The 26,943-nt window shown below is 37.1% G+C and overlaps 1 protein-coding gene across 3 annotated transcripts in view; it reads left to right on the plus strand.

Moving 5' to 3' along the window:
• Positions 1-26,943, plus strand: part of unc13a (unc-13 homolog A (C. elegans)) — a 59,565-nt gene that overhangs the window by 19,011 nt on the left and 13,611 nt on the right. For 2 of the 3 annotated variants that reach the window (XM_068216356.2, XM_073936672.1), the window contains 26 exons: positions 537-1,283; positions 1,380-1,473; positions 2,245-2,291; positions 2,948-3,026; positions 6,497-6,571; positions 6,665-6,884; positions 9,443-9,670; positions 9,758-9,899; positions 9,985-10,154; positions 10,675-10,790; positions 10,893-11,056; positions 11,135-11,288; positions 12,132-12,200; positions 12,794-12,883; positions 12,992-13,126; positions 13,437-13,570; positions 13,647-13,732; positions 15,168-15,294; positions 16,772-16,868; positions 18,540-18,683; positions 20,478-20,555; positions 20,660-20,683; positions 20,787-20,864; positions 20,969-21,057; positions 21,140-21,292; positions 21,367-21,490. In XM_068216356.2, coding sequence (XP_068072457.2) covers positions 537-1,283; positions 1,380-1,473; positions 2,245-2,291; positions 2,948-3,026; positions 6,497-6,571; positions 6,665-6,884; positions 9,443-9,670; positions 9,758-9,899; positions 9,985-10,154; positions 10,675-10,790; positions 10,893-11,056; positions 11,135-11,288; positions 12,132-12,200; positions 12,794-12,883; positions 12,992-13,126; positions 13,437-13,570; positions 13,647-13,732; positions 15,168-15,294; positions 16,772-16,868; positions 18,540-18,683; positions 20,478-20,555; positions 20,660-20,683; positions 20,787-20,864; positions 20,969-21,057; positions 21,140-21,292; positions 21,367-21,490 — 3,664 coding nt within the window. Of the gene's footprint in view, positions 1-536; positions 1,284-1,379; positions 1,474-2,244; positions 2,292-2,947; positions 3,027-6,496; positions 6,572-6,664; positions 6,885-9,442; positions 9,671-9,757; positions 9,900-9,984; positions 10,155-10,674; positions 10,791-10,892; positions 11,057-11,134; positions 11,289-12,131; positions 12,201-12,793; positions 12,884-12,991; positions 13,127-13,436; positions 13,571-13,646; positions 13,733-15,167; positions 15,295-16,771; positions 16,869-18,539; positions 18,684-20,477; positions 20,562-20,659; positions 20,684-20,786; positions 20,865-20,968; positions 21,058-21,139; positions 21,293-21,366; positions 21,491-26,943 lie in introns of all 3 variants that reach the window. The other variant, NM_001045165.1, reaches the window with a different exon arrangement.

Genomic DNA, 26,943 nt, shown 5'->3' on the forward strand with positions numbered 1-26,943 from the left:
GTCTCTCTCTCTTTCTGTCTTTTCGTTTGTGTTGTCCTTTCTTGTCCACTTTGAAGAATTTGTATGCTGGCAACTCCTAGCATTGTCATTTTATCTTAGCATTTTTTATTTGGTCTGACATCGTGAAATTGTGACATTGTGAGTTTTTTCCCTGAAACAAGCCTCAGAACTTCCTCTTGTTTTCTCTTACTCCTTACCGGTACTCATACATTCAAGGATATGTGAAAATTATTTCAGTGATTAGAATGTAACATTTGAAAGCACTTGTCTAGGCTGATTTAGCTGGTCTACCAACTATACTGCACTGAGATCAAGGAAGTCCAGAAAGCCATCTTTGTCAGTTGTCAACTTCAGGCTAATTTCTGCAGATAGAGAGACTTCTATTAGCTGACAAGTATTGTTCTTCTTTGTGCTCGATCGTTCCTGCTTTCTGTACCTCAAACTCTCTTTTTACGGCCCATAAACCTGTATATCAGCTGTCGTCCTCCTTGTTTGTTCCATGACTCAATATAACTAGCAACTCTTTGATCCCACAGCCCCACCGGCAGTAGTCGCTATGCCTCATCTGGTGAACTGAGCCGTGGCAGCTCCCAACTCAGTGAGGAGTTTGGCCCGGAGGATGGCGAGAGCTTTCGGGGTTCTGGAGAGTTCTACGATGAGAATGATTCCTACCATTCCTGCCATTCCTCTGTTAGCTATGGCAAAGAATCACCCGGCTGGGACCCAGATGAGCCACAGGGTGTCTACAGTGATGATGGGGAGTACAACAAAGATGGAGGTGAAGAAGGGGCACTCTATGATGAAGAGGGTGAGATCTATGAACAGGATGAAGGGGAGTATCCCTATGAAGAGGAAGAGGAAGGAATGGTGTATGAAGAGGACGAAGACCTTTACCCATTGGATGGCACTCTTAGCGAAGAGCAGGAGCCTCCCTACACTCCTACCCCGACCAGCACTGCCCCAACATTGGCTCCTGATGCCCTCACAAGCCGTCCACCACTAGAGAAACAGGCTTCCATGCACCAGCAACAGCCCTCACAATCCCAAATACCATTCCAGCCCATGGAGCCCAAGCGAGAGTCACCACCTCCACAGCAGACACATGATGTTTTTGCCAAGGTACCTCGTACCACAACCCCACCACAGATCTCAGACACGGAGCCTGAGAAAGTCCCAACGCCACCAGGCAATGGGCCAGCCTATGCAGAGGATCTCTTGTCCACATCTACCACTGAGATCCCACCCAAAGCAGAACAGGAAAAGAAAGAGGCTCTTCCTGAGAGGTAATCTACATGTGCAGAGTCGTTGTAAAATTAAAAAGGTGAGGCTTTTTATGCTACATTCAGGTTACAGCTAACAATTTCACCATCTTTTCCTAGCATATCAAAGCAGGAACCACCTGTAGACCCTGCGATAAGGGCCAAAGCCAACTGGCTACGACTTTTCAACAGGGTTCGCCTTCAGCTGCAGGAGGTACGTGTGGTCTGAGTTCTTGATATGTTTGATCAGCATCTTCCAAGTGCATAGCAATTAAACCTTTTATTTACAAAGTTTGGCAGCTTGCTTATGCCTATTCAGTTTGTTCTCTTGGCAAACACTGGATCTCTAGTCTTTGGTTAGTTCTGCCCTTTGTTGTTGTCCTTTTTCTTGCCTGTCTTCTCCATTTCATGTTACTTTTTTGTCACTTACTTTTAAGTTTTACATTTTACTGTTACATACGTTTAAAAAACAAGTTTCGTTTTGGGATTTCATACCTTTGCCCCTTTATGTGTTCCACCCCATTTGTTTTTGTTTTTATGTGTTTTTTTCTTTCAGTTTTTTGTCATTGCCATAGCGATTATCATGCACTTCCCTGCTTTACCGAAGTTGGACGAGCAGTCTAAAAGGTGGGTGTGGTTATGTGTGAGTCTGATGTAAACACAGCTTCCTAATGGGTGGCTATGGGCGGGATTTCTCTGAACATGGAGGTGTTATGGCAGAATAATGGAGATAAAGATGTTCGACAAATCTGGTCTAATTATGAGGCCTGTAGCTGATTTCAATGACTTCAATGGCTGACTACTGTCTCTTTTTGGGTCCAGTCAAAGCAGACAGTGCTCTGCTTTCTGTAATAGCAATAATATCATTGACATAACATAGTAAGGTTTGCATGGATATTGAAGTGAAGTTAAATTTGGTTTAGTAGATGGATTGAATTAATATATATGGATCACTGACCCCAATGTCCCTCCCTTTTGCCTACAGGCTCGAGGCGAGACTCCGGGACTTGCGTCACTCTTTTTGCAAGCAGGGTGAGTGTCACCATAGTACAGCAGCTCATTTGCAGAGGAGAAATGAATAAACTATTCAGCAACATCAGCTATATATATATTTATATATATACATACTATATATATATACTGTATGTATATATATATATATATATATATATATATATATATATATATATATATATATATATATATATATGTATATATATATATATATATATATATATATATATATATATATATATATATATATGTGTGTGTGTGTGTGTGTGTGTGTGTGTGTGTGTGTGTGTGTGTGTGTGTGTGTGTGTGTATGTATCAACATTTTAGTATTGAAATGTACTTGAAACAGAACCCTCTTTTTGTAAAAGATTATAAAACATTTTTCTCTTTTAAAAGATCATTTGCCTAAATTGGTTCAATTAAAAATTACACACTATATGCACAATCAATTACAAACTTGGAGCTACAAAAGAGCTACTTTGTATCAATTAGATGCTTTATTTAAATATCGATTTAGCAAGGTCTACTTTCAAAACTGCTGTTTAAGAATTAAAAAAAATTTAAAGAAACACTTTTACAACTTTTTTGTTCTAGCCATAAATCATACAATGTGATAGTAAAAGTATAAAATATGCACAGAAATTTAAATATACTTCCATCCATTTGGGCTGCAGGCCTGGAGGTGCTCTCTACAGCATAGACAGCATGCCTGACCTTCGCAAGAGAAAGGCCATCCCTCTTGTCCGAGACCTGGTGAGTCACACATCCCTGCTTCAGTGCTTCAAAGAGTTGCTGGACGTAACATCACCTTCCCAACTCTTCAAAAGTACCATCCATATGTATCAGCATGGTTATTTTGGGCAGCAGCCTGTCAAGGGTCTGTAGTGCACAGAAGTCTCTATGGCACATCTGTTTGAATCACAGCTACAGAGTTAGACAGTATTAGAGCATTACTCAGCTCAATTCACCCTGTAGACTGATGAATCCCCATGGGTTTAGGCAGCCCCCTGACTGCCTCAATTTGTCCTTTACAGTCCCATTAATTTTGCTCTCTATATTGCTTTCAAAGGTGACTTCATTCCCTGTTAACCTTGTTTAATTCCTGTAACCTACTTTAGGAAAACTTGTTGAAATTTCCAACCATGTCTTTCGCAACGTAGCCTACATTCCGACTGCATCTGTGATTGATTTTTGCCCATTTTTCAGAATTTTATAAGGTTCCATTAACAGCATCGATAATATGATTTAAACAAAATATAGTCCATTAAATGGACTCTAATAGGCATTCATTTTAAAGTAAAGCCAGATGAAAGGCTGTTTAGACACAAGCACCGTCAGAAGCAGCAGGCGAACACAGAAAATCCACTTAAAATACTGTGGTAAAATAAAAGTTCATATTTAAAGGAACATTGGAATTTATTCTGGTGCATGCTGAAACCGCTGATTTTCATTCAAACAAATCGATGTTAACTGTACATTCGAGTTAATGGATAAAATCAGTTTATCGTGCCCTACTCTGAGACAAGGTAAATTTAAATTGAATAGACACATTTACATTCTGCTAGTAATTCTAACTTTTCATGTATTGCTAATTTAAATTGTAAAAACATGCAAGGAAATAATTTTACCACAGTTTTCAAGAGCTATGTCTTGCATTGGCGCATTTTATTTCACCACATTAAACAAGCTACATAATCCATTTTTGCGATTACTTGTTTCTGCAAAAACTTCTTGTTAGAGTGACAGGAGAGTTATTTATTGGTTAAACAATATAATGAGAGCCAAAAAAAAAAAAAAAAAAACCTTCAGTAGCTGACAGCTGTCCTGTAGGTCTGGCTGTACTTATTCAGCCAAGAACGCTCCTGGCAGCTTTCACTAGAGAGCTGTCATAGCAGGCAAAGGCACCAGGCTGTCTTTGACGCTGCGGACTGGAAGATGAGGGGAAAATTACCATACTGCACTAAACAGCTCTGCAGTTTGTCGATTTTAATCCAGCTTACCGCCAATGAAACTGACTCTTAAGTCAGGAGCCGAAGTGCTGACTTGAGCAGAATTCAAAAGCGTGTCAAAAACAATTTAACCAAGAGACAACGAACCTCCTCCCTCTCTTATCTTTTCTCCTTTTACATTTCAGTTCCTCTTGTGCACTTTACTTGTGTAATGAATTTTTTGAGGCTTGTTAAATACATTAATACTTTTTTGTGTTTCAGAAAAGGTACAATGTGAATTTAGCACTTCTTTTTAAAATGTACAGTGGGTACGGAAAATATTCAGACCCACTTAAATGTTTCACTCTTTGTTATATTGCAGCCATTTTCTAAAATCATCTAAGTTCATTTTTGTCCTCATAAATGTACACACAGCACCCCATATTGACATATAAACACAGAATTGTTAACATTTTTGCAGATTTATTAAAAAAGAACAACTGAAATATCACATGATCCTTAGTATTCAGACCCTTTTCTGTGATACTCATATATTTAATGCTGTCCATTTCTTCTGATCATCCTTAAGATGGTTCTACACCTACATTTGAGTCCAGCTGTGTTTAAAAAATACTGTTTGAACTTGATTAGGAAAGCCACACACCTGTCTATATAAGACCTTACAGCTTGCAATGCATGTCAGAGCACAAGAGAATCATAAGGTCAAAGGAACTGCCAAAAGAGCTCAGAGAAAGAATTGTGGCAAGGTACAGATTTGGCCAAGGTTGGAAAAAAATTCTGCTGCACTTAATGTTTCTAAGAGCACAGTGGCCTCCATAATCCTTAAATGGAAGATGTTTGGGACGACCAGAGTACTTCCTAGAGCTGGCTGTCCAGCCAAACTGAGCGATCGGAGGAGAAAAGCCTTGGTGAGAGAGATAAAGAAGAACCAAAAGATCACTGTGGCTGAGAGATGCAGTCAAGAGGTGGGAGAAAGTTGTGAAAACTCAACTATCACTCCAGCCCACCACATGTCGGGACTTTATGGCAGAGTGGCCCAACACATAAAAACCTGCATGGAGTTTCATAAAAATTAAAAAAATAAAAAAACAGCTAAAAGACTCCAAGATGGTGAGAAATAAGATTCTCAAGTAAAAAAAATGTTTAGCCTTAATTCCAAGCTGAATGTGTGGAGAAAATCAGACACTGCTCATCACTTGTACAATACAGTCTCAACAGTGAAGCATGATAGTGGCAGTATCATGCTGTCGGAGTGTTTTTCAGCTGCAGGGTCAGGAAGATTGGTTGCGATCAAGGGGAAAGATGCGGCCAAGTACAGGGATATCCTGGATGAAAACTCAGGACCTCAGACTGAGTCGAAGGTTTACCTACCAACAAGACAATGATCCTAAGCACACAGTTAAATTAATGAAGTAGTGGCTTCACAAAAACTCCATGACTGTTCTTGAATGGCCCAACCAGAGCCCTGGTTTAAACCCAATTGAGCATCTCTGGAGAGACCTAAAATGGCTGTCCACCAACATTTACCATCAAACCTGACAGAACTAAAGAGGATCTGCAAGGAGGAATGACAGAGGATCCCCGAATCCAGGTGTAAAAACCTTGCATCTCTCCCAAAAAGACTCATGGCTGTATTAGATCAAAAGGGTGATTCAACTAAATACTGAGCAAAGGGTCTGAATACTTATGACCATGCGATATTTCAGTTTTTCTTTTTAATAAATCTGCCAAAATGTCAACAATTCAGTGATTTTCTGTTGGGGATATTTGGGGATGTGTGTACATTAATGAGGAAAAAAACAAGCTTAAATGATTTTAGCAAATGGCTGCAATAAAGAGTGAAAAGCTTAGTCAACCTTTTGGGCTGTTCTTATTGAGGAGACTTGTAATTAGATGTAATTGTAATTGTCATCAATCTTGAAAAACTTCTAATTTGTTTTTATTTTTGTTTTGTTTTTTTGCAATGCCTCACCTCCTCCAGGCAATGGTAAGTATTTAAAAGTAAAATTATTCATTACACTGGATGAAGTACTTTAATACAAGCATGTTTTGGCTACAGTTATTATTATTGTACAAGCATTGTTCAAATACTATTTGCATTCATAAAAATAATAATTAATTTAATATTTATTATGTTTTATTTTATTGTACTTTAAGTGTGACATACAAATATCAAAAACATATATAATAAAGCAACCAAATGTTCTTATTCAACAACACATTCACACATTTTCTCAAATGTTTCCCTAAATTTCTGTTGTTGTTGTTTTGTAGTCTCTAGTACAGAACTCTCGAAAAGCCGGCATAACTTCCGCTATGGCCTCCAGCACACTTAACAATGAAGAATTGGTATGTCAGCAAGTCATTTTTCTTCCTGCACATTCACATTTTACTGCTCAGAGCAATTTCCCGTTTACCTGTTGATTTATCTCGGTCTTGCAGAAGAGTCACGTCTATAAGAAAACCCTGCAAGCTTTGATTTACCCCATCTCCTGCACTACGCCGCACAACTTTGAGGTGTGGACGGCCACAACACCCACCTACTGCTATGAGTGTGAGGGGCTTCTTTGGGGCATCGCTCGACAGGGCATGCGCTGCACAGAATGTGGGGTCAAGTGCCACGAGAAGTGTCAAGATTTACTCAATGCCGATTGCCTGCAGAGTAAGAAACTCTATTTAGTTTTCTTTAATTATTTTTTATTTTGTCATAAAGTACCCTTATTATCTTTTATCAGATATTACTTTTCATGCTGTGTGAAATTTTGTTGTTTGCAAAGTTATAAAGATCAAAGTGCACAATAAAAATAGTCCTGCGAGTTATTGTCTTCCAAAAGAAACGTTTGAACCGATTCTGAACTACCTGGATAAAGACATCACTAACTTCAGACTTACTTCCTGCACAAGATGTAATAAAGTTCATAGCTGAAGGAAGGTCGAGGTGGGTTTCCTGATGGCCAGCAATGGCTCCTCCTCAGTGTTCCCTTACTCTGCCTGATCCTTCCCATCATGATGGAGGGCACCAGGCCTTAGCTTCGGGCCAGTGGTGTCAACTCGTCCGTCCCCTCATGAATGCCAACTCCATGCTCCCACAGAGAGCAGCGAGTCTGTCCCCCACCCCCAGCAACCTTTTCCAGTACCAGCGACAAGCATCCATGGTGGCAGACTTAGCATATTCCTTACTCAGCACTGCAAATCTCCCCCAGGAGCAAGGGCTCTTTGACAGTGTGTCCTTTATTCCTAACAGGCTTTGTCACCAATGTAACAGAAATTTCACATTGAGCAGTTAACATAATCCTTAATCAAAAAATAAACATTGAAATGGAAGTAAGCAGCAGCCCTCGACAACAACTGACCCACAGAGACTTTACCTTCCTGATCTCCTCCCTGGCATTCAAGGCTGGTGTGGAGCACAGGTGCCACCACTTTTTCTTCACCTGACTTTCACAGATCTCGTCTGTACCCCACTTCACCCATTAGATATACCCCCTTACTCTGGCAAGGGATTTAACTTCTCAGTCCCCTCACAGCTGGCTGCTGTTCCCTATAAGCTCCTCCAGCATCAGCATTAAGTGCCCACAACACCAGACTCATGAAAATCCCTGCTCTGCACTAGGAATTTTCCCCAGTTTGAAGAATCTCTGTGTGTCCTTCCTTTTTTCTGTGTTTCGGCACTAATGTAACAAAGTTTATAGAAGAAGGAAATTGTTTTACATGAAGTTTATTTATATAATAAACAATAACATGGTAGTAGGCTGCAGTCTGTCATGGACAACTGGTGCACAAACATAAACAATACACTAACATCACTGCCCCATACCTGGTCCTCTATTGTCCTTTACTTTCCTACATAAAACTTGGCCCCACTTCATTCATTATAAATACGTGGCCGCCCTTGCAGGCCAGGGGGTATCCTCTAAACTGCAGTCTAACTCACCTGGCATCATTCCCTTATTCTGCCTGGTCCTCCCCATAATGCCGGATGGCAGAAGGATCTAGCTTTTGGCAAATGTTGAAGATTCCTTCATTCCCTCACAGACGGCAGCTTCCCCTGTATGCTCCAACGGACAAACATTCTTTTTTCTTTAATTTCTGGAGCTGGAACTTAAGACTGGTGCATCACACATGTGTTTTTTATTACCCCACTTACCTCTGGCAACAAATTATATAATCTCAGATGGAAGTAAAGTATAGGTCTCAATATCAATTCCTGAAGGGCCACAGCTCTGCACAGTTTTGCTCTAACCCTAATCAAACATAGCTGATCCAACTAATCTAGGTGTTCAACACTACTAGAACCTATTAAGCAGGTGTGAGTTGAAGATGGTTGGAGTTAAACCATGCAGAGCTGCAACCCAACAGAAATTGAGTTTAAGATCATTGATGCAAAGTAAAATTGTGAGCCATTGGGAGTTCGGTGCTTTGCTCAAGGGCTCCTCGATCATGGATTTTAAGGTGGAAATAAGTGCAGCTCATACACTTTCCCACCTACAACTCTTGCTATTACTGTCAACCTTTGGATTCAAGTCCAACTATCTAATCTTTAAGTCACAATTACAATTTAGAACAATTTCTAAAGTGATATTTGGTTACCTCTAAGGGATTGATTACACAACAGCTTTTTCAACCCAAAGCAGGAAACTTTTAATGTGTTAGTTTACGTGCTAGTTTTCACGACCGCAATATTTTTGGGACTGAAAGCGCAAAAAATCTGAAAACCACCATGTACCATCCCACTGTTGTTGTGTCCATGTTAACCCCTGAAATGTGGGTCTTTGAAAACAATGACGTCATGCGCGTGCTTGGTATGGGTTTAGGGAGGTGTAGATTAAAAGCGAGCACATAAAGTATACACAACAATGGTGGAGTATGTGGGATTGTTTTCGCTCAAGGATTTGCTAATGCTACATCAGCAAAGGTTGAATTTACTTCACATTACAATCAACAGCACATCCTACATCAGCATGTCATCACATCCTTACAGACACTGTTTACTAGCAAGGTGACAGCGCCAACTGGCCTGGCATATCAATACAGCATTTTTGGCCATTTTCACAATCTGTAAATGTAGATCATTTTCAAAACATTGTCATGTGAAACTGGGAGAAACTTTTCTATTTATTTGGCTACCTTGTTGTCATGTAAATAGCCTAAAACTAAATCAGGAGCTTTAAAAAAAGCATAAAAGGCACATTTGAAAGAGACCTTATCTGTTTTTTACAGGGGCGGCAGAAAAGAGCTCTAAACATGGAGCTGAAGATCGCACACAGAACATTATTATGGTGCTAAAAGACCGCATGAAGATCCGTGAACGGAACAAGCCTGAGATATTTGAGTTGATTCAGGATGTGTTTGCAGTCATTAAGGCCACACATGTGGCACAGATGAAGCAGATTAAGCAAAGTGTCCTGGATGGAACTTCTAAGTGGTCGGCCAAGATCAGCATCACCGGTAATGACCTACTTCAACTAGCACAGGTTCGTTATGTCATGTTATATTTAGTCTTAGTATTAGTATTAACCCTATTTCTTTTCTTAGTTTTATGTGCTCAAGGTCTGCAGGCAAAGGATAAGACCGGTTCCAGTGACCCTTATGTTACAGTTCAAGTAGGCAAAACCAAAAAACGAACAAAGACCATCTACGGCAACCTCAACCCTGTATGGGATGAGAGTTTTAATTTGTAAGTGGACTATTTGTTTGGATTGAAACCCAAATTTATTATATCAAGGATCATTGCTTATTCTGATACACAAACTTCTCAACAGTGAGTGTCACAACTCTTCTGATCGGATCAAAGTCCGTGTTTGGGATGAGGATGATGATATTAAGTCTAGAGTAAAGCAGAAGTTCAAACGAGAGTCTGATGACTTCCTCGGTCAGACCATCATCGAGGTGCGAACTTTGAGCGGAGAAATGGACGTCTGGTACAATCTAGGTGAGTAAAAAAAATCTGAATAATAAAATGATTTGATAACACAAATGTGTTAAGGGTCAGGTTGTAATGCAGTTCTAATATATCAAACCATGATCAACTTTGACCCTATTTGACAATGACCAATGAGGTGGGGGTAAAGATTATAGAGCATACCGTGATGTTTTGTGTATCAAATAGATTCAACTTCTTTATAAAACAGACTTAATACTACTTGTATAATAGAGTCCAATATAAAATATACTGTATGCACTTTAACTACTTTCTCCTATATTTGGTTATCTGCTTATTGATTCTAAAATCAGCACTACTTCAGTTTTCTTCTAAATATCCTCTTTTAAATCATTTCTGTATGATTTTCTTTGCTGTATAGTTTTCTTGTATTAAGATTGTTGTACAATTTAACATTTAATTAAGACTTCATATGATTTTTGTATGCTTATGTTTCCTTCTGTACCATTTTTTATGTTTCTGTCTTTTGTATGACTTGAATGTTAACCAGCTTCATTTCACTTCCTTTCAGATAAGCGTACTGACAAGTCTGCCGTGTCAGGAGCCATTCGTATGCACATCAGTGTGGAAATCAAAGGAGAAGAAACCGTAGCTCCGTACCACGTCCAGTACACTTGCTTACACGAGGTCAGTCTGATTCTACCATGGTCATGTTTGTCATTCCCATTTTCCACCCTTCAAATTAGTCCGTAGCAAATTGGTTTACATCCTCCCTTCATCTCTCCACAGAACCTTTTCCACTACTTAACAGACATTCAAAACAATGGTGTGGTGAAGATACCAGATGCCAAGGGCGATGACGCATGGAAAGTTTACTTTGAAGAGACGCCCCAAGAAATCGTGGATGAGTTTGCCATGCGTTACGGAGTGGAGTCTATTTATCAAGCCATGACGTATGATTGTCCCCAACAGTCTTGCCATTGACCTTTTACGATCTTTCTTACGATATTTTTGTGCTTTCTTGTTTTTAGACACTTTGCCTGCTTGTCTTCGAAGTACATGTGTCCTGGAGTGCCTGCGGTCATGAGCACCTTACTAGCCAACATCAATGCTTACTACGCTCACACAACCCAAGCCACTAACAACGTATCCGCCTCTGACCGCTTCGCTGCCTCCAACTTTGGGGTGAGTTTCTTATTCACTGCAGGTAAACAGGGTAAAAAATAACTAATGGTTATATTTACCCACTTTATTGTTTAAAAATTGCAAAAAAAGGCATTATTTAAGCCTTATGTGCTGTTGGGGATGTTTTGGCCACAACTTCCTCTGTGTTTTAGCAAATCAAATGTTTTTTGGTGACAAATCTTATTTTAACATATATTTGGGGAAAATGCTTTGAATTTTTTTTATTTAACAAAACACTATGGCAAAATTGACTACCCTTTCGTTATGTTCAGGGCTGTTTTTGTCCCATTGACTTCCATTATAATGACATTTTTTGATTGCATTGCTATGACATTGGTTAATGCTGGTTTTCCCTGTTGGGAAGAGGTCAGATTCATAATTTATACTGTTTATCATCAATTGAAGTGCAAAAAAAGCTTAGTTAATTTTTCACAAAATATTTTACAGTGGTTTTGTAATTGTATTTTGTTTAACATCTTGTATATAATCAGGCAAGTTATGCATGAACAAATCTCTCAGTTAAAACCTTCAGAATACATATATGAATAAACCTGCCGTTTGGTGTGTGTAAAGCTGCTGAAAACTCATTTTGAGAAATAACGTCTTTAAAAATCTGTACTGTAATAGAAGTATCAGGCAGAAAATTATAAAGTGTGATGAAAGAAAAACTTATATTGGTAGTTTTCTTAAGAGTAGGACCGGAAAAATCTTAAGACCGGAAAAATAAAAAGCCAAAAATCTCAAAATCTCAAACTTGTCCAGGTTTATGAATTATTTTTGTCTGTGGTGTCAAAGGAAGATTTCTGTACTAATATGTTTTTTTTTTATGTGTGTTATTTGTAGAAAGAACGATTTGTGAAACTTCTAGACCAGCTCCACAACTCTCTGAGGATTGACCTCTCAATGTACAGGGTATTGTGACTTTTTGGTGTTTAAAATGCTTACTGTGGTGTTCCCTAATCAGACAGTTGATAATAACTATATTATAAAAGAATAAGGTAGCATTAAAACTAGCGATGCACCAAGAATTTTGGCCGATATCGATAACTGATAACTCTTAAGATTTGGAGGCCGATAGCGATATATTGTAGCCGATAAATATAAATATTTCAAAATGTTATATTTTTATACAGTGAACAACTGATTTTATTTTAAAAACCTCCTAAAAGTTTTAACTGATCTTAAGAACTGAATTGCCTACTCAAAGCAAAAAAAAGCTATAATTTCAAAATTGCAAGGTGATTATAAAGACCTATATTCATGATTTTACATAAATTAGCATGCCAAAAGCATGCTCTTGCGCGAGGCTAGCAGTTCTGTACAATTACATAATCTATCGGCTTAAAAATATTGGCCTAATTTTTGACATTGGACGGATAATGATAGCATTAAAAATAGTATTTTTGAGCCAATAATGATATGGCCGACAATATATTGTGCATCCCTAATTAAAACATTTATTTTGAGTAGAAAAAGAGTATTGATGACACCATTTCTTGTCTCAGAATAATTTTCCGGCTAGCAGTCCTGAAAGGCTACAGGATCTGAAGTCTACGGTGGACCTACTGACCAGTATCACATTCTTCAGGATGAAGGTTAGTTGATGCTGGTGTTAAGGGTGTAAGTGCAGTCATAAACTGAGGCTTTATTTGGTGCTTTGTTTCACTTATAAATGATCTAGACCGTAAATCTGTCTCCTCCAGGTCCAGGAGCTTCAGAGTCCTCCTCGTGCAAGTCAGGTGGTGAAAGACTGTGTGAAGGCCTGCCTCAACTCCACCTACGAATATATTTTCAACAACTGCCACGAGCTCTACAGCCGAGAATACCAAACAGACCCAGTGAGTCGATGCACCCCGATCAATCCCAAAAAACGCTTTGCCCCACAAGTCATTTTTATCAAAGCAGTTCATCTCTGAGCTTTTGTTTGCGCTGCTTTGAAGACTTTATAGACTTCCCTCATAAATATCAAACACTCTCTCTCTCTGTTGAATTAAACATCCGACTCTGGGCTACTTACTATGTTTTTCTGCACAGCTTTGAAGGATTGTTCTATATCTTGTTCCCCTGGAGTCACAGTCATATTTTGACTTGTTTGTTGAAAGATTACAAAAGCACATTCAGTGCTTCAAATAAATTCTTTCTGTGCAGAACAAAAAAGGAGAGGTTCCTCCAGAAGAGCAAGGCCCGAGCATCAAGAACCTGGACTTCTGGTCCAAGCTGATCACTCTTATTGTCTCCATTATTGAAGAAGACAAGAACTCCTACACACCCTGCCTTAACCAGTGAGTCCGGTATCACAAAACGCCCGGGTGTAAATCTTGTTTAGGATCTTAATATAGGCTGTTCTGCTCCACTCAGGTTTCCGCAAGAGCTCAATGTTGGGAAGATCAGCGCAGAGGTTATGTGGAACCTGTTTGCCCAAGATATGAAGTATGCGATGGAAGGTGAGTCTAAGTGACTTTTCTCAATATTGGTTTTCTTATATAACACTTTTGTAAAGTAGAGATGTTTCAAAGCATTATTGGGGGGGAAATTTGAAAATATTCTCAAATATTAGATCAATTTAGATTCTACTGTAAAGGTAAGTAGTTTGTTAAGTTAGATTCAGCGTTTAAACACTTCTACAGAAGACATTAGGGTCATTATTCATCACTGTTGACTAATTTGGACATAATGCAAATGTTCATTAAGTCAATTTGAGATTGATGATGTAAAATCTGATAAAAATAGCTGTATAGCAAGTAGTAGTGTGGTTATTCAACTTCAGTCAGTTTAATGGCATCTCATCTCAGGTCAGTAACAGTGTTGATGTTGCAAAATATGAAACAATTCTAATAGAGCTATAAAGCAAATATTTTCTTTATTTAAGTCAGTAATCGTTGATGTCGCACAAATGATTAGTTATAAAAGAAATTTAAAGTTTCTGTCTTGCAAAATAATAAATTATGAAACAAGTTGACTTTATCAAGTAGAAAATTTGAATTCAATAAGTTCTGATGCTGCAACATTTGTCAATAATAAAACTCATTCGTTACAGAGTGTCAGGGATGCACAATTAGCCTAATATAAAATAAACTTGATTCTGCTTTAAGGCAAATGTTGATTCAGATTAGTTCAATAACAGTATCCATGATGCAAAATTTGTCAAGTATGAAACAAAGTTCAGTAGCTGAATACTGTATAAACAGTAGTGTTGTTATTCAGCTGAAGTCAGTTTAGTGGTACTGTATCTCATTTCAGGTCAGTAACGCTGTTGATGTTGCAAAATATGTCAATTATGAAACAGTTCTGATAGAGCTATAAAGCAAATATTGTCTTTATTTAAGTCAGTAATTGTCGATGTCGCACAAATTATTAGTTATGAGATAGCTAAATACTGTATAAAACAATAATGCTGGTTTAATATTTGTCAATTATGATACAGATTTTATTCAACAATTTAATATATATTCAATTATATAGTGCAAAAAGCTATTTATAAAAACACAAAACAGTAGTGCCATTGTTTGAAATCTATTCAACTTTTGCCCTTATCCCACAGTACCAGTGCAATAATATTACTGAACTTTAAGTGCATTTTTAACTTTTTTTTTTTTTTACTTTTTCTTACTCCAGCAGCTCATGATATTTCATTAAAAGTTTCAACTGTAGCCTTTAATGATCATAACTTGGCTAACAGATGAGATGTGCTCCAATGAAAGTGTCTGCAGCACAAGCCTTGCAGGGTTTCTCTCTGACAGCCACTTAAATTTCACACTAGGAGAAAAGTCGACTTGCAGCGCAGCTCTTCTCATCTGCTGGTGCAGTAGGGGTTCTCAGCTCTGCATAGATGTAACTGCTTCACAATAAGCTTTTTTGTCTTCACCTCATGACTTTCAGAGCACGAAAAGAACCGCCTGTGCAAGAGCGCCGATTACATGAACCTTCACTTCAAAGTAAAGTGGCTCTACAATGAGTACTGCAAAGACCTGCCTTTCTTCAAGAGCCGAGTGCCTGAATATCCAACGTGAGTAAAGATACTGATGCCCTAAATCTCAGAATACTTGGGTGATTTTATAATTGAGGATATAATAATTAAGTGGTTTCCGAACAGAAATTACTTCCCACATTTAACAAAAAACACTGTGTAAGTATTATTTGTCTACTATGTTAAATCTACAAGAGTTCAAAGGTAACAGAGTTGACATTTTTCAATCCAACTTGCTAGCGTATGTTGAAATTTCTAGCCAATTCCATGCATGTTCACTAAAAAAAGGTCAGGAGAGGGTTTTCTTCAATGTGAAAAATATTATTAATTTATTAGATACAAATGAATAATTCGAGGACAGAACTCTGGGTAATGCAATACAAGAATTACATTCAGGAGGTTTGCAACTAACTAGCATTTCCCTGGCTCCAGCATATATACACAACTGATATTAACAGGTGGAATTTTGATGTAACGTCACTTATCAGTCATTCTGCAGTCTCTTGGCTGTTGCACCCAAACATACTTCCTCTTTCTGCAACCCTTCTCTGCATACCAAAACTGAACAGTTAAGTGACCTACAATATATTTCACAACTTCTACAAGCATCCAGCTCCTTGTGACATGTCTAGACTTCTTATTAGACAGAGGTCTGGAGCAAAGCCCCCCACACTATATTTATTCTTATTCTGCTATTTTCCTTTGGTCAGCTGTTTCTTCTAAGAAGTATGCAACACAGTCAGAAAGAAGAAGTATGTTTGGTTAATATATGGTATCATACAAGAGGAAAAGGTTGATTAATCTGTTGTTTGTCTAAACTTTTTGTCAAATAAAAAATAAAGACACAAAAGTAATAAAAATAAATTCCTTTTCCCCCCACACATACATAATGATAAGAGCAACACTAATGAACTAATGAAATGATGATAAATACTTTTAGTAAGTGTTAACAGTTTTGACTTTTTACAAGAAAAAAAAACTCTTAAATATAAGAATGAATTAGATGGATAGAATATTTGATGGAAGTATGGGATGGCAACAGAACTGACATGAGATTTATGGACATTTTCTAAGATAAATATTACTTTAAAACAATTTAATGTTTCAGAATTGGGAAATTAATTGTTTGGGGCTTTTTAATAAATAAAATGAATGAAATTAAATGAATAATGAAATATTATGAAGGAAAGTAAAATGAAATTGATAGATGATGGGAAACATATATACACTGACTCATTCGGACAACAGTAAATTATGTTTAGCTGTGTACTGTATAACTGCTGAAAATATTATTATGTTTTGGTCGGTAAAATTTTTGTGATTCCTGGCAACGAGTGACAAGGTATTAAAATAATAAAGAATAGAAACATTGAACTAAAGCAGAAAGAAATAATGACTGCACAACGAACACATCTGCAGTTGTTGAATCACAAGCATACTAAATGAGTCAGAATGTCACTGTGAGCATGCAATGATGGGTAATAATGGAGCTTTGGGTGGTGATATTGCTTTGCAGGTGGTTTGAGCCGTTTGTCATTCAGTGGTTGGATGAGAATGAGGAGGTGTCCAGAGACTTTTTGCATGGAGCCCTGGAGCGTGACAAGAAAGATGGGGTAAGATTTATCTTTCCTTTTTTGTGTGTGTGTTTATGTGGCCTAACTTCAAGTGCAGCTGTCCAGAAATATTGTAACCTATTGCCAATTTTTTTAACTCATGCAAAGTGAAAGCTAGCTCATCATTTATTCTACCTCATGTGGTTTTAAACACAAAAGAATATATTTTGAAGAATACTAGTTGTTGAAGTCCATCGACTTCCATAGTAAAACAAAAATTTACTATGGAAGTCAATGGTTCCCAGCAACCAGCATTTTTAAAAAATATTTTCTTTTGTGTTTAGCAGAAGAAAGAAACTCTAATATGGTTTTGGGAAGGTGAAGTAATTTATGACAGAATGGAAATTTTTGCGTGACTGTCCCTTTAATGATATTCAATAATTATTGCGATATTCTCCTAATGTAATTATAATATTTATTCATATTTTACATTTTATTCTTCCTTGCTATTATGACTCAATATAAGTATGAGTTTTACAAATCTCTTCAAAATATAGATTTTTTTAATATTTATTATTACATAAAACTTTTACTTTTACTTTTTACTCCAAATATAAAATTGCTAAATGGTTTATCTCCGCTATTATTAATAATAATATTAATGTTGTTTTTTTGTCATTGTTCATATATTAAATGCTTTTTAAATACTGTTACTAAGGTATAATATTTTTTAACTGCAATTTAACGTAATGGAAAGTTTTTAATATTTAGATTTTTTTTTAAACATATTAACATTTATATGTATTTCTGTATGTATTGTGTCATCTTTGTGATTGTGACATTGTTCTCTTCTCTGCCTTCTGTCATCAGTCCCACACAATTTTTACCTTTTTCTAAATGTCTTCATCATGGAGTTTTTCTTTTTATTATTAAAGCAAATAAGATTGTAAAAAAATATTTGTTGTACTCTACCATTGACTGTGCTCAAAGTTTTCTCAACTATAACGACTTCCGCTACTGAGAAACTCGGAAATGTGAAAACGGTCTATTTTTATTAATAAAAAGTGTATTTTGATGGAAATATTTTTCAAAGTATAGAATGGCAACAGAATCGAGATGAGATTTATCTACAATTTTATAAGATAGATTTTATTTTAAATCAATTCAGTGTTTCAAATTTGTGAAAATGACTATTTAGGGATTTTATAAATAAAACAAATGAGGTTAAATGAAAATGTATTTTATTTTGCATTAATAAATGTTTTAAATGCCACTGAGAAAGAAGGCTTCAGCAATCTCCTCATATATTGAAATGTAATTTATTGCATTAACAATAAAATAAAATAAAGTATTACTTAGAACAAAGGTGATAGCACAACTTTAGAAAATGTAATGGAAATGTACTGTAAAGTTATTCTTACTATTGAGCTTACCAGCTGTGATGAGTTACAGTAGCAGTGGGCCTCCAGCCTGCAGCCAGACATGCCAAAATGTGATGAATGAGTGCCCTCAGAGCACCTCAGCATGTTCCAGAACCAATAATCACACTCTTTACTTCATTAGTTTCACTGAGCCACCTCTGGGATCCTGCTACAGTCTCACCTCAAACCCAATTATTTCCAGACGAAAGAGCCCACACCTGAAGTCTGGTGGCAAATTGCTTGTGTGGTCTCTCGCTCTTTCTATTCTAGTTTTTCTGACTCCTTGTCTCCAACCTTTTCTTTCCTACAGTACCAGCAAACCTCGGAGCACGCTCTCTTCTCCTGTTCGGTAGTGGATGTCTTCTCACAGCTCAACCAGAGCTTTGAGATCATTAAGAAGCTGGAGTGTCCAGACCCACAGATCGTCGGACATTACATGAAGAGATTTGCCAAGGTCCACAGCTGAGAACTTCACATTTGTACCAGACCCATGATAATTTCATTTACTTTCATCAAAGCCTTTAGGGAATCTCACAGCTTTAGCCAAGTGCAGACTGTGAGATTTTATATATGTCTTTTACTAAAGTTTCTAGTCAAATTGTACAATATTGAAGTCAAACTGAAATTCTGGTCACAATGTTTAGTTGCAAACTTTTATTATCGAAACTGCACAACTAAATTTCTCAATTTACAAAATACAAAAAGTTTATAGCATGGGGGCCAGACAAGCTAGATTTATACACATAACTCTTAATACCTCCTTTACATACCCTTCCTAATCCTCTCTCCCATCTGGGTCACGGCACCAATGTAACCTTTCTGATTCTACCCACCTAACAACAAGCTGGTTTTGAACTGGCATCTTCACCATAGGAGATCAAGGAAGTGAGGTTTACTTATACAGATTATACTAGCTGGCCTCCTATACACTTAGCATACCCACCAAAAGTCCCTCCCATCTGGGTCACGGCACCAAATGAACCCATCCAGTTCATTACCCCCCACAATAAGTGGGATTCAGATTGCAGTACCCAGCATAGATTGACACAGCTCCTACTAGCTAACCTCCATTTCACAACTACTGCAGAAGCATCGTACAGGTTGAGAAAAATAGCCACCGTACATTATACTAGTAAGGATCACACACTGATAAATGTTCGGAAATCTACAAACTCACACTTAAACATGCTCCTCATGCATTATAAATAAAAATAATATGTTCTAACATATTTTATATTTTGAATTGGATGGAATCATAAGCCCCTTTCACACATTGATACCGGTAAATACCCGGAAATTTACCAGAATGACTTTACCGGCAAATTCAAAAAAGCATTGTTCACACAGGCAAGAACGTTACAGAATTTTTTCGGAAAAGTCTATTCACACATCCATTCCAAAATACCGGTAAAATCTGACATCATTAATCAGAAATAAACTCTAAATGGCTAATATATGTGTGTGCTGGCGCTCACCAGCTGCTTCACATGCACACGTGTCAAGCAACTGAAGCAGAGCTTGAAGGTAAACAACCAGCGGTTTATCAAAAGCATTTTATCGATTATTCTTTCCAGAGTTGGCATTAAGTAGGAACTTAGAAACATTGTCTGACTAACATCTAGCAGCTAAATGTGTCTGGGAAAATATTCAAAAGCTTTTATTTTCATGAACAACGCAGATGTGAATGCGTCTGAATGTTCTTATTGGCTGAGGGGGGAGCGGCAGTGTTTCGATGTGATCCAGTTAGTTTGTGGTACTGTGACAGCTGGTGTTGGTTGCTGTATGGCTAAAAATATGACAGTTAAAGAAACTAGGCTAAATTTCAATTTAAATAATTAAGTGTTCAATAAAATGTTAATATAATAATTAAGTTTTTTATGTGCGTTTTGGCGGGTTTTGGACCACTTTTGGGATGGAAAAAGTTTGCTATATCTGGTTATCCTGATTTCGGCAAACTACCAGTAATGTTATTTTTTTTCCAGAAAATTTCCCAAAAGAGTTTACCGGTATTTTCAAAAAGGGCCTATTCACACATGATCCCTTTCTGTATGTGTGAAAGGGGCTGTTGTCTAACCTAAAAAAATAGGAGTTTCTGTCCATCACACTTGTGAAATCTGTCAACTCCAACTGCAAAAAACCTGAAAATTGTGCAGATGTTGTTTTTGTATATTCTAGCCTTTAGAAACATTAATATACAAAGTTGTTTTGCATGTTGGATTCATTTTCATAAGGTTTCTTTCCCCCACAGACCATCAGCAACGTTCTGCTCTCCTATGCGGATATTATCTCCAGAGACTTCCCGAACCACTGCACCAAGGAGAAAGTGGTAATAGTCTGAAAACCAATTGAACTGGGTTCATAATGTTTAAAAACAGATTATTAAATTTAGAATTTAACCTATTCTGTATGTTACCTTTTCTTTGATCCTAGAATGCAAAGGACGGTGCTGTGAAGGTCTGCATATCTGACTTTTTCATGGAAATAATTGCAATAAGTAAGTTAAATTGGCCTTTTGTTGAGGTTTATACACTTCAACATTGTTTTTTGCTTTGCACAGCCCTGCATCCTCATCAACAATATTCAGCAGCTCAGGGTACAGCTTGAGAAGATGTTTGAGGCCATGGGAGGTAAAGATGTAAGTACACCACAAATCAACATTTTGCTTCTTGAGCAAAGACCTACAGCCTTTTAAGAGCCCGATCAGGTTCTGGTGATTTTGACCATTAATGTGCTTTCTAGTTGAACGTTGAAGCTAGCGACATCTTGAAAGAACTTCAGTTGAAGCTCAACAATGTTTTGGACGACCTTGCAAGGATATTTGCCACCAGGTGATGTACCAAGGGATCAGGAAGAAGTAGTTTTGCACTGTTTTCATACTAACATCTGTTCTCCATCTCTTTCTCCTGCTAGTTTCCAGCCAAACATTGAAGAAAATGTCAAGCAAATGGGAGATATACTTAGCCAGGTGAAGGGAACGGGAAATGTGCCAGCAAGTGCTTGCAGCAGCGTAGCACAGGATGCTGACAACGTCCTCCAACCCATCATGGACTTTCTTGACAGCAAGTAAGATGCAGATTATTAGATTTCGATGTATTCCTGGCACCTTCCACTGTAATCTGACCTTTTTTCCTTGTTAGCCTCACACTATTTGCCAAGATCTGTGAGAAGACAGTCTTGAAGCGAGTGCTGAAGGAGCTTTGGAAGTTGGTCATGAACACAATGGAGAAGACGATTGTTCTGCCACCGCTAACTGACCAAACGGTAATGAGCTGTTCAGAGATTTATGTACACAAATTTTCTTTAGGATTGTTCACAGCTTTGTATATTTTGCTATGGATCATGAAGACGATTGCAAATGTACCTCCTCATGCCCAACAAAAAAATGTCCCTTTCCCACATCAAATTCCCTTGGACAAAAAAAAGACACATCTTTCCACTCTAAAAACATTGGGAGTGCACCATATCATTCAAGCACCTCTTGATGCTGCTCTCTGATCCTGTAGTCCCACAGTTGCACATTTTGTCTTGCAATTTTGACCTAATACGTTTTGTTAGCTGTATTTCTACATATTTGAATGCTAGCTAACTTTTGAGAACATTTCTACAGGAACAGAGACAACTTACTGCTTTCAATTTGTCTTGATATAACTGTTGTTCTTTTTGTATTTTTATTTGTATTTGTTTATTTTTGACAAAAGAGACCCATATCAGTTCTTTCAAAGGTTATACATTGGGATGGGAGGCAGCTCCCTAATGGCATATTTAGCTAATTGCTAAATACAGTTCTGCTGATCACAAAAGGCCAAACAAAAAAAAGGAATAATTTGCTCAAAAAAGTCAAATCTTTTAACGTTCACTCACCCTTATGTTGTAACAAATTGTAATGAGTTTCTTTCATCCATGAAAGTTTGTTTCTGCTGCTCTTTTTTTCTACAACAAAGGATTCCAAAACAGATATCGTACAATTGGCCCACTTGACTTCTATACTTAAAACCATTTTCTAAATACTTCTAAAATCATTTAAAAGTTTTGACATTTACATGGTCAATCCTTGTAAACAACTTTGATCATACAGAAGTAATAATTGGCATTTACATTTCATGTATTTTTATTTCACATCAGTTGGTTTTAGTATACTTATATATTCAGAAAATGTATATAATACTTAAATAAAAGATACAAGTTGCAAGGACTGCATTTAAGTCCATTTTGTAACTTGCCTGCTTCCCATTTCCTTTCAATGTATGGGAAAAAACAGCTTGAGAAAACAGCATTCTCCTTAGAAATCCTTAGAAATGCCTGATTTTTAGTGTTTTCAGGGTTTAAATTTAGTTTAAACTGCTAGAAACTGCTTCCTTCCTTTTCTTTACCTGCTTACTTTCATAATTGATCTTAATTATTAAGTAATTTCCTACTAAAACTTAACAAACAATCTTTCAATTTAAAGTATAATTTAAAATGTAACAATTTCAATATTCGCCCATCGAAATATTTAGCTTAGTGTAGACTTTCCTTATGTATATAGTATACAGTGGTCCCTTGTTAATCACAGGAGTTACACTCTAAAAATACCCGCAAAGTTATCAGCTTTATTTTTTTTACAATTATTTTAGACCTTTTAAGATTGTAAAACCTCTCACTACACTATTTTCTCTTTTGTTGAAACGCTCGCATAACTTCTACCTTCCTTTAGCATGTCCAGAAATCCAACTTTTTGTGCGATGGTTAGCATCTTCCTCTGCCTTTTGGGTGCTACCGTGGGTGCCTTTGACGGTGCTGTATGTTTCATCCACAATATGGGTTTTGTTAGAGAGAAAACTTGCAAACATACAGTACAGCACTTTAGAGCCACTTTAATGGTCTGCAGCTAATTAAGGGTGCGTTTCCCAAACAACGACATAACTCGTGGCTGAACTTTCATAGTACAATGCATTGTTTGGGTAAAGTTACTTAATAAATAGCCTACTATAAATGAAAAGCATTAACATATGTTATATATTTTTGTTTTCAAAAGCTATGACGTAACGTAAATTCTGATTTTAAATAATAGGTCACCTATAGCTTTCGTCATGAGCCATGGCTGTGTTCAAAATGGCATAAATGATTTCAAATTGTAACACAATTGTCAACATAAAGATCGCTAAAACTGTAAAAACACTTTAAAAGCAAATCACACCTAAGAGTGATGACTTTTATGGTTTTTTTTTATCATTCCAAGTTTAAATGTTGGAACGTTCTAAATTAATAGGGCATAGGGGGGATACCCGGGAATGGAACACAGCCAGGAACTCGGCTTAACTACAGCTCTAGAGATGTAGTTGAAAAAGAACAAGTTTGTGATGCAGTTTGCAAATGTTTGTTGGAACGATGAATTTGGAAAATGCTAAATTGACAAAGTATGTATGTAACAATGGAACTTGCGACCTTAGTTGGTTTCGGAAATGCAGTCCAGAATTTAGAACACAATGCGATGTAAAAAAAAATAATGTAAAATTGCACAAAAAAACTTGCAAAACTGAGAGACCGCAAAAGATGAAGCGCTTTATGGCTAGGCACCACTGTACTATAGAATTCTTTAACAATAACATCTAAAAGTATGATGAAGAAGTACTTAAGTGTATGTAAATATGTAATTTACTGCAGTTATAAAGTGCTGGACGTTTAAAAATGCACCTGGAAAAATGCTTGAAAAGTACTTAAATCTGGCTTTCAAAAAAGGTGTAAGAACCTTGCCTTTTGTACAGTATTTCATGGGTGAAGGAACACAAATTATGAATAGAAATTGAGGGGTGAGATTTTTTTTTTTTTCATTTTTGGTTAAGTTATGCCTGTTTTGAACCAGACCTCGGGACCATAATTTTGTACCTGGCCTGTAGACTGAATGTTAATGCTTCTTTTGATTTGATGTGGGGCTCTTTGTAGCTTCACTGACCCTTCTCTCTGGTTATTACATTCTCGCTCTCCCCCCGCTCCACCTCCACAGATGATAGTAAGTACCAGAGCACTTTTGTCTGTGCGTCTGTGTGTCCCGCAGTCCGTCCACGCCGGGTGAACCCTCTCCCACCACCTCCTTCTGCTCTGTGTGGCTGCCGAGTCCTTTCCTTTTGTCCAATGCATCCTCATTCGTCTGTCACTCTTTCTCCTGCTGTCTCTTTCTTCTCCTCTTCGTACATCTCCTCACCTTTCCCTGGCCACCTCAGCGCTCTGTAATACTCGAGGTGGCTGCAGCATGGTGCATTTCCTAATTGACTTGGACCAGGCCCTTATTTTTTCTGAGTCCCACCCCAACAAAAAGTCCAATCCAAAGTCCCAACCCCTTTCTCCACTCATTCCCCTGAAAGCGACACTCTTTTGCTCCCAGTTTAGTGTCCGTGGTGGGTCGGTTATCTGGGTGACGTGAACTGGTTTCAGGCGGTCCACCCTCCCTGTCTCTGTCACCTGTTTGAAACCTCTCTCCTCTGTGGGTTGTTTGCTTGCGTCTGATCTTCACCTCAACTCCTGAGCCTCTTTATAGTCTCTGCAGACATTATTCTGTCAATCTGTCCTGGTATTTGCGTGTTGTTGTACCCAAATTGGTCTGATCCAACACTGAGGTTTCATACTGATGTGTCTTCTGTGACTACTTTTTTTATGTAGAGAAATGTTTTCTATTCTCGGGCTTGATAATGTTTAGTCCAGGTGTTTTAATAATATTTGTTTGTAAAATGTTTGTAAAAATGTATTATTATTTTATGGTGCAAATAGTTTTGTTTTGCTCTGCATTTTTAATTGATGTTTCAGTTCATTTACTTCTATATGAAGATATGATTATAATTTTCTGTTTACAAATGATCGAATTTTACCTTTGTTTTCACTTTTACCTAGTTTAGTTGGTCCCTTAGATTATAAAAAATATTGCACAAATATCGAATACGATGTACGTCAGTTTTAAATACTCTGCTTTAACATGATTGTTCACCAAAAAATGAAAACCTTGTCATAATTTATTCACCCAAATGTTGATACTGAAATTCTGTACATATTTGAAGTTGTGTATATTTGGAATTCTTGCACATTTTACTTACCTTCATGATGATTCTAAAATCACTCTCAAGCCTCATTCACATTTACATCCAGTGCTCAGCATAATTGACCCTTCGCTTAGCCCCTCCCTCCTTAGTTACTGTTGGTACGTCTGTCAAGCTTTCATGCCTGGCACGTCTATCACAATGTATATACTTTGTGTCAGACATTGCCAGGGATATAATTAGTCATTTTTGGCGAACAGGTGAGATATCTGAGAACGCCAGACAAAAATGCACTGTAGTATGCGTTACAGGGGTATATTCACGACATAATAGGCAACCGATTAGAAAATAACTTCATCAAAAATTAAGCTAGGTTAGCCTAGCCGCTTCATACACTGACCATTCAGCAGCTTAGATCATGCACAGCAAGAGAGATGAAATTTAAAAATAATCTAATAATAACAAATTAAACCGTGATTTCTCTTTTTTAGCCAAAAAGCCTGATAGATTAATTGTTGTGCAATGAAATATAGTGTTACTAACCGACCAGGAAACACAGGAAATTCATTCATGGAAAGAAAAGGCCAGAAAGAGGAAATTGATGGATTTGTGCCAAATATTAGCATCATTGACCCATAACAATGTACAGTACCTATAACAGTCAATATGTTTGTGTGCTCTTTATACAGTTTCTATTCTAATTTGCAGTTAGTGGAAGAAATAAATAAATTAAAATGCAAATCAAAGTATAAATAGCAGAAGCGAATAAATCGATTTTATTCGTAGGTAATTTTCCCTACCAGCAAATATTAATCCGACACCAATAACAAAAGCAGACACTAACCCGCTAAAACGTCACAACCATTGACTAAATCTCCAAAAGACAGACAAAAACATCAGTGAATTGTTGCTCTGACATGGGCATGAGTGTTATAAATGACTGAAAAATAGCTGCAGGTGAAGTATATTAATCACAAGTGCTCAGTTTGTGATCACATCTCGGTTTTGTTACTGTCGATATGTAATTTCATATATATAAATTTATATATATATATATATATATATATATATATATATATATATATATATATATATATATATATATATATATATATATATATAAATTCATAATATTGAACAAAAGGAAAAAACAGCTGTGAAACATAACCTGCTTTTTATTTTTGCAGGAAACAGTTTAGATCTGTTTAAGGTAACTGGTGTCTGAGTTATTGCCGTCGGTCTATCACTGAATGTGTCAGGAATATCAAAACAAAACCAACCTAACTCCGCTCCTTTAGCACCCCTCACACAGCTTGGTCCACGTTGGCATTTCTCCCCTTGGGTTTTAGGTTTTGAAAAGGAAAAAAATTTCCACCACCTTGTCCAAACTTTTAGGATACCGAGTATCAGATTTGCACAATCCATATGCACAACGCTTTGGCTTGTTTACCCCGCTCGAAAGTTTGACAGAGCCCCTGCGCACAGCTTCGGCTGCTAAGCCACGATTGGTGGGTGGCGTTTTTTGGGTGTGGCTTAGCGAAGGGTCAATTGAGTACTCAAGGTTTTGAAAATTAATATTTGTATCCATTTCTCAGTGAATATAGACAATGTATTTTGGTGTATTTGAACAAAACAGATTTATTAAACAGATACATTTATTAAAATTATATTTTAGTCACCAAACATATTGAGAAATTGATAGATAAA

Source organism: Danio rerio, chromosome 22, assembly GCF_049306965.1.
Source record: "Danio rerio strain Tuebingen ecotype United States chromosome 22, GRCz12tu, whole genome shotgun sequence".
Lineage (NCBI taxonomy): Eukaryota > Metazoa > Chordata > Actinopteri > Cypriniformes > Danionidae > Danio > Danio rerio.